We start from the raw sequence: 8,370 nt of genomic DNA on the forward strand, positions 1-8,370 counted from the left end.
GTTCACGTTCGTGAGGGGAAGTTTACTTGGCATCTGAAAATACCTTTCCTCAAAAGTATTTTGAATCTGAAAAGAGCTTCACTGAGTGACAAGTAGTGGAGCTCAGCAGACAGTTTCACTTTCACTTTCACCCGAGAGCCTGCAGGAGTCATGGGCGGGGGGTGTGTGTGTGTGTGTTGGGGGGGGTCCTCTGCCATGAGGAAGTTCGGCTTAAAGACACGTCCCAGGGGCGTTTCTGGTACCAAAAGGTGTTTCTGGTCCCCACCTGTCGTTTTGCTCCTCAGCATGGCTTCCTAAAAACACTGCAGGATTTCTCAAACATGCATGAATGAGTCAAAGCAAGGCTTTGGGCATGTTTTTTATGAGAGTATAACATGATATAAAACTCAAAAAAATTTATTTGACATGATATTGCCCCTTTAAAAAGTCTGACCTGCCGATGTTAATTTTTAAATAGCTGACACTGTCAGGTGTTATAAGGTCACAAAACACCTTCAATGTTCCAAACTTTATTTTATTGAAACATGCTGAACAGTATGCTTGAAACAATACAAACCTGTTCTGATTGGACATTAGTGTTCACAGCAGAGCAAAAGGGGACAGTGACTGATTTTCAGACCTTTTTAGACATAGATGAGAAACCCATCTATTCTACCAAATTTATCAAAGTATCGACTGATCTCCCAAAATGAAGGAAATCGTCCTGCCGAGTTGGGTCTTAGTTTAAATGTTTGGCATGAAAGGTTCTGGGAAATGTGCCTTTTTATTAATTTGGGATTGGTCTGTTTTCAGGATGAAGTCCTTCTATCTGAGAGCAGCCACTTCACCTTTGTGTATGACGACCCCGAATATTCCCTCGTAGTCCTGAACGCTCAGCCCGAACACTCGGGAGTGTACACCTGCACTGCGAAGAACGTGGCCGGCTCCGTCTCCTGCAAGGCTGAGCTCACAGTCCACACAGGTAGACATCAACAGCACCGAGAAATACCATATGCACGCACCACGGCTTAGGCTGACGCAGTAATTACAGTTTTGTAAAACTGGTTGAAAAGTTTCCCCCTAAAGCTGCACCATATGTGCAGATTTTCAACTACTGTCTGAAACCATCTGTCACTCTGGCTGGCGTGTGTTTACACTCAAACACACACTGCATAAAACAATCTCTATTGGTGCTTCATGCAGAGCAAAAGGAAGCAGCAGAGCCAGTGGAGGACGAGGGCAGCATTCTGAGGAAGATGAGGCGTTTGACGGATTACTATGAAATCCACAAAGAGATAGGGAGGTGAGTGTGTGTGTGAAGCGTCGCCTCCCCTCAGACACAGCGACGATGCTAGTGGCTGCTTGAGCGCCCGGGGCTCGAGCTGAGAGAGAGGTGACGAGGCGGGAGGGGAACGGAGGGAGGCTGCACCTACTTAACAACGGCAGACAGAAACGGAGATGAGTCACCGGCCTCGGCGGAGGGAGCGCATTAGCTGGCAGATGATTTGTTTTGCTCTGTCTCAGCGGAGACGAGCGTTCGCGGTGAATTGCGGAGCCGCTCTAGTTGAAAGGAACAGGCGGGCGATGAAATGTGTTTTTCAGCCGAAGGAACGAGCAACAGAATGAAACTCAGATTGATTTATTCTCCCGCACAAAACGGAAAACAGCCCACTGATGAAAGTTCATTAGAAATGACAATTTTCATTTTCTCTCCACAAAGAATAGTTTCCTACTAAATTAGAGAGAAAGGGAAGACAACCATCAAGAGAGATTGTCTAAGAAGGTTTCTGCACTTTTTCTAGATCCAGCAAATAAAAGCTCTGATTTTTTTTCCATATTAACCCACACTTTAAGTGTTTTACTGTTTTCTGACATTATAACTTTATATGTAGTTTAAGAAAATAGAAAATGCCTGTCAGAAAACAGCACTTTATAGCTATAGATTCAACATAGTTTTGGCCACTAATTCTCATTGATTCTCAGCAAATAAAACAGGCTGTTTTGTTTCAAAGTAGTACAAGTAGTCAAATTTTGTACCATGTAATGTTTCTATTTTGTCTGCATTTAAGTAGGAGTTTATCGACACTGAATGGCAATAAAAAATCAGTCATACACTAATATTTGTTGGAACACCTTTAGCTTCATATTCATTGTGGCATCGTTTCCACAAGCTTCTGCAATCTCAATACTTTTTTTTTTGTCCAGAGTTGTGTTCATTTTTCACCAAGGTGATTTGGACCATTGCATAAAGTCTTCTCCAGCACAACCCAAAGATTCTCAATGGAGTTCAGGTCTGGACTCTGATGTCTTATGCGCCCTGAATTACTCTTTCACAGTTTGAACCCAATGAATCCTTGCATCATCATATTGTGGGCAGCACAGTGGTCAGTATGTAGAGCCCTGTGATGGACTTGCGACCTGTCCAGGGTGTGCCCCACCCCTCAAACAGTGACTGCTGGACATGAAGTGGGTAAAAGATAATGGATGGATTGTCATGTTGGAACATCCCTGTGTCATCAGGGAAGAGAAAACCCATCCATGGAATAACATGGTCAGTATATTCAGGTAGTCAGCAGATGCCATTCTTTGGGATGAACCTAGACCTGACCAACTGCAGCAAACTCACATCACAGCACTATACCCACAGTGCACAGTAGGCACTAGACATGATGGGTTCATCACTTCAGACACCTCTGTGATGCACCCCTCACTCTGGAACAGGGTCAGTCTGGACTCCTCAGACCAACAGACCTTCTTCAGAGTCCAATCTTTATGCTCCATAGCAAACTGGAATAGTTTTTCCCCCAATTATGGGCCCTAAATACTCCATCCAAAGCAGTGAAATTTGCTTTCATCGATGCCGTTGTGTGATGAAAATTGCGTCATTTGCTCACGGAGCAGCTTTATCTACCCCCTCTCAACACAAGGTCCCGGGCGGAACCTTTTCCCAAAGGGGAATGTGCCAAGTATTGTGAACTGGTCAGAAGTTTGTGGGTGTATTTGTTTATGCAGGAAAGCCTTCAGGCAGCAATGGTGGCATTTTGCTTCCATTATTTTGCTTCTATATATCGGCTGTTGTGTGTCCAAACAACATGGAGAGTTTTGAGGAGCACTCTTTTAGACACTATAGCACGGACGTCGTGCCTGAAGAAATCCATCTAGCAAAAAGTGTGGCGCTCTATCGTGACAAATTTGTGGCCAAACTGCAGATATCAGAGTTGAGACTTCAGCAAAAAGACAATACACGCAGTGACGTGTACAGCTGCAGGAGTTTCCCTGGAGCTCTGCTTTGTGTGTCTCATGAGCCATGAAAGGTTTGCGCTAAAACAAACACTGGGCAACCACATGACCAGGAGTCAGTTGTTTGGCTTTGGATTGGGTGTTGGGCCCTTTAGCTTCACTGATAAGTGGTTTTCTTGTGGTTTCACAGCTGTTTACTTCCTTTTGTACACAGCAAAAATGGTAGAGTTAACTTAACACCCAGTTGTTAATTTCAGCACCAACAAAGTGTCTTTATGTGTCCACACTCACTGTTGTTAAAATAACATTTGTGAAAGTGTTAAATTTTAACACCCATTTTTTGTTAATATCACACCAACTAAGGTAAAATGGAGTCACCCTTCACTGACCAGGAAGTACCACTCACTCATGGTGTCGATTTGTGGCCAAAAACACAAACTTAAACTTGAACAACTTTATCAAACTGAACAAGAAAACTAACCAGAACAACTCACTTTTACTCTCATGAACGTCTTTAATTAGTCCATGGGCTAGGGTGGTTCACCATGCTCCCCCCCCACAAACTACTGAATTTCTCTGGTATATTCATGTATCCCAGGGTCCAGTCTTTCAGAAAATGCATGTTAACAGAAAAAGGTTGGGTCTCACTGCCCCCCAGGGACCCCTTTTTGGCCTTTTCTATTGTGGCCATCAAAATTAGGGGTACAGGGAACTTAACTGCCAATAACTTTGGTATAAACCAACCAAAATTTAAAAACAAGGTATCAGCAGATTCGCATTGATTAGCTCTTCGATTAAGGAAATATCTGCTTGATGATGTCATCCGGGGGGTTCAAACGGTCAAACCCCAGCAGAAGATGAAAATTTTCATCTTTTTAGTCTGTGGGTTAGGGTGGGTCACCATGCACACCCCACTAATGAACTTCTCTGGTATTTTCATTTACCCGAAGGTCCACTCTTTCAAAAAATGCATGTTAACAGAAAAAGGTTGGGTCTCACTGCCCCCCAGGGACCATTTTGTGACCACACCCCTTTTCCATTGTGACCATCAAAATTAGGGAGACAGGAAACTTAACTGACAATAAATTTGCTATAAACCAACCAAAATTTAAAAACAGGATATCAGCAGATTTGTACTGACTAGCTCTTCGATTTAAATGACATTTCATTAAACAAATTTGCAAACAATGATGTCATCAGCAAGTCAAAAGGTCACAACCCCAACAGAAGATGAAAATTTTCATCTTTTTAGTCTGTGGGTTAGGCTGGGTCACCATGAACACCCCACTACTGAACGTCTCTGGTATTTTTATGTACCTTATGGTCCACTCTTAAAAAAAAAAGCATCTTAACAGAAAAGCATTTGGGTCTCACTGCCCCCCAGGGACTGCTTTTTGGCCACGCCCCTTTTCCATTTTGACCATCAAAGTTAGGTATATACAGGAAACTTAACTGCCAATAACTTTGCTATAAACCAACGAAATTTTAAAAACAAGGTATCAGCTGATTCAAATTGATTAGCTCTTCAATTTAAATGACATTTCCTTAAACAAATATGTGCTCGATGATGCCATCAGGGGTTAAAATTTCACTACCCCAACAAAATACGACAATTTTCATCTTTTTAGTCTGTGGGTTAGGGTGGGTCACCATGCACACCCCAGAACTGAACTTCTCTGGTATTTTCATGTACCCTAGGGTCCACTCTTTCAAAAAATGCATGTTAACAGAAAATAATTTTTGTCTCACTACCCTAAGGGACCGCTTTGGCCACACCCCTTTTCCACTGTGACCATCAAAATTATGGGTACAGGAAGCTTAACTGCCAATAACTTTGCTATAAACCAACCAAATTTTAAAAACAAGGTATTAGATGATTCATATTGATTAGGTCTTTGTTTTAAATTATGTTTCATTAAACAAATTTGCGCTCGATGATGTCATCGGGGGATTCAAGGTGTCACTACCCCAACAAAATATGAACATTTTCATCTTTTTAGTTTGTGGGTTAGGGTGGGTCACCATGCACATCCCATGACTGAATTTCTCAGGTGTTTTCATGTACCCTAGGGTCCACTCTTTCAAAAAATGCATGTTAACAGAAAAAAAGTTGGGTCTCACTGCCCCCCAGAGACCGCTTTGGCCACACACCTTTTCCATTGTGACCATCAAAGTTAGGGGTACATGGAACTTAACTGCCAATAACTTTGCTATAAACCAACCAAATTTTGCATACAAGGTATCAGCAGATTCATATTGATTAGGTCTTTGATTTTAATTACATTTCATTAAACAAATGTGCAAATATGTCATCAGAGGGTCAAAATGTCACAACCCCAACAGAAGATGAAAATTTTCATCTTTTATCTGAGTTTACAACACAGATCCTAAACATTCAACTTTCTTAGCCTGTTCATGCACCTAAAGATCCACTTATTCAGAAAAAAGTCTGTTTACAAAATTGAAGTTGTAAGTACTACTCCACAGGGTCCAGTTTTTGACCACACCCCTACTCATTGTATGCACAGTTCAGAATTTTCAGGATCTCAAACTTACATGTAGATTCACTATGGCAGAATAAAATGTCATAAATCTGGTGTTAAATGATAGTCGTGAATGATTGACGTGGTCTCTCACTTAGATGTGCTTTTGTTGATTATTTATGCAACAGATCATGTTGCCAGCCAGGAGTTAAAAGTAATACATAAGACTTGAACTTACTGAATCACTCACAGCAGAGTGAATCATCTCCTTCCCATTTGTCTCCAAACTTACCAAATCCCTCTTAGTAAGCCTCACTGTTTTGAAAGATCTTCATGCTTTTATTGCTTAAAGCGACCAAAAGACTGGAAATTGTTCCAATCAAATAAGGAAATGTTAAAAAAAATTAATGGACCAAGGTGGTCAGAACAAATGTCAGTATGTGGCTACAACTTAGGAAAATTCAATATCTGCATACATGTTACAGGGCTAACTCAATCCTTCTAACCAAAAATGTGTTCTGCTCTGCTAGTTCTACATGCCTACACAGAATGTGACAGTACAAGTGCCTTTAAAGGAAAGGGGAAAGTGAAAGGCATGAAGCGCCTTCAGAACAATGAGACTTACCAAGAAGCATTTGGTAGGTTTGGAGACAAATGGGACATAGATGATGCACTCTTCTGAGTGTGAAGTTTACTTGTGTTATGTATGGTATACTATTAGACATAAAGCTGTATTAAACTGATGCATTATTTTCTCCAATTTTACATTAATTCTTCTTTAGAATGGGTTGAAGTTCAAGCTAATCAAAGAATAACTCTGTGAAAGCCTTTCAGTTTTAACAAATACTTGTTTCTGAATGTTCACCAATGGTCTAATGTGTTACTTTTAACTCCTGGCTGGTGACATGGTCTGTTGCATAAATAATCAACAAAAGCACATCTAAATGAGATACCATGACAATATCTATCATTTAACACCAGATTTATTACGTTTTATTCTTACATGGTAAATCTACATATAAGTTTGAGATCCTGGAAATTCTGAACTGTGCATACAATGAGTAGAGGTGTGGTCAAAAACTGGTCCCTGTGGAGTAGTACCTACAATTTTTTTTTCATTAACAGACTTTTTTCTGAATAAATGGATCCTATGGTGCATGAAAAGGCTAAGTAAGTTGAACATTTAGGATCTGTGTGGTAAACTCAGATAAAAGATGAAAACTTTCATCTTCTGTTGGGGTTGTGACAATTTGACCCTCCGATGACATAACTGTTTGCACATTTGTTTAATGAAAAGTCCTTTAAATTGAAGAGCTAATCAATACAAATCTGCAGATACCTTGTTTTTAAAATTTGGTTGATTTATAGCAAAGTTATTGGCAGTTAAGTTCCCTGTACCCCTAATTTTGATGGTCACAGTGAAAAAGGGTTGTGGTCACAAAGTGGTCCCTGGGGGCAGTGAGACCCAACCTTTTTCTGTTAACATGCTTTTGTTGAAAGAGTGGACTCTAGGGTACATGAAAATACCAGAGAAGTTCCATGTGCATGGTGACTCACCCTAATCTACAGACTAAAAAATGAACATTGTCATATTTTGTTGGGGGTAGTGATACTTTGAACCCCCCGATGACATCATCGAGCGCATATTTGTTTAATGAAACATTATTTAAAACAAAGAGCTAATCAATATTAATCATTTGATACATTTTTTTTATTTGGTTGGTTTATAGCAAAGTTATTGACAGTTAAGCTTCCTGTCCCCCTAATTTTGATGGTCACAGTGGAAAAGGGGTGTGACCAAAGCGGTCCCTGGGGGGCAGTGAGACCCAAATGTTTTTCTGTTAACATGCTTTTTTTTTTTTTAAAAAGTGGGCCCTAGGGTACATGAAAATACCAGAGACGTTCAGTAGTGGGGTGTGCATGGTGACCCACCCTAACCCACAGACTAAAAAGATGAAAATTTTCATCTTCTGTTGGGGTTGTGACCTTTTGACTTGCTGATGACATCATTGTTTGCATATTTGTTTAATGAAATGTCATTTAAATCGAAGAGCTAGTCAGTACGAATCTGCTGATATCCTGTTTTTAAATTTTGGGTGATTTATAGCAAAGTTATTGCCAGTTAAGCTTCCTGTCCCCCTAATTTTGTTGGTTACAATGGAAAAGGGTTGTGGTCACAAAATGGTCCCTGGGGGGCAGTGAGACCCAACTTTTTCCTGTTAACATGCATTTTCTGAAAGAGTGGACCCTAGGGTACATGAAAATACCAGAGAAGTTCAGTAGTGGGGGGGGCATGGTGACCCACCCTAACCCACAGACTAAAAAGATGAAAATTTTCATCTTCTGTTGGGGTTGAGACACTTTTGACCCACTGATGACATCATTGTTTGCATATTTGTTCAATGAAATGTTATTTAAACCAAGGAGCTAGTCAGTACGAATCTGCTGATATCCTGTTTTTAAATGTTGGTTGGTTTATAGTAAAGTTATTGCCAGTTAAGCTTCCTGTCCCCCTAATTTTTATGGTCACAATGGAAAAGGGGTGTGGCCACAAAGTGGTCCCTGGGTGGCAGTGAGACCCAACTTTTTTCTGTTAACATGCATTTTTTGAAAGAGTGGACCCTAAGGTACATGAAAATACCGGAGAAGTTCAGTAGTGGGGGGGGGG

The 8,370-nt window shown here is 40.7% G+C and overlaps 1 protein-coding gene across 1 annotated transcript in view; it reads left to right on the forward strand.

Moving 5' to 3' along the window:
- Positions 1-8,370, forward strand: part of spega (striated muscle enriched protein kinase a) — a 100,979-nt gene that overhangs the window by 69,203 nt on the left and 23,406 nt on the right. Inside the window, exons 24-25 of the mRNA XM_014020703.1 lie at positions 793-961; positions 1,183-1,282. Of these exons, the coding sequence (XP_013876157.1) occupies positions 793-961; positions 1,183-1,282 (269 nt within the window). The remainder of the gene's footprint in view (positions 1-792; positions 962-1,182; positions 1,283-8,370) is intronic.

The sequence above is a fragment of the Austrofundulus limnaeus genome, unplaced genomic scaffold, assembly GCF_001266775.1.
Source record: "Austrofundulus limnaeus strain Quisiro unplaced genomic scaffold, Austrofundulus_limnaeus-1.0 Scaffold264, whole genome shotgun sequence".
NCBI classification, from domain to species: domain Eukaryota; kingdom Metazoa; phylum Chordata; class Actinopteri; order Cyprinodontiformes; family Rivulidae; genus Austrofundulus; species Austrofundulus limnaeus.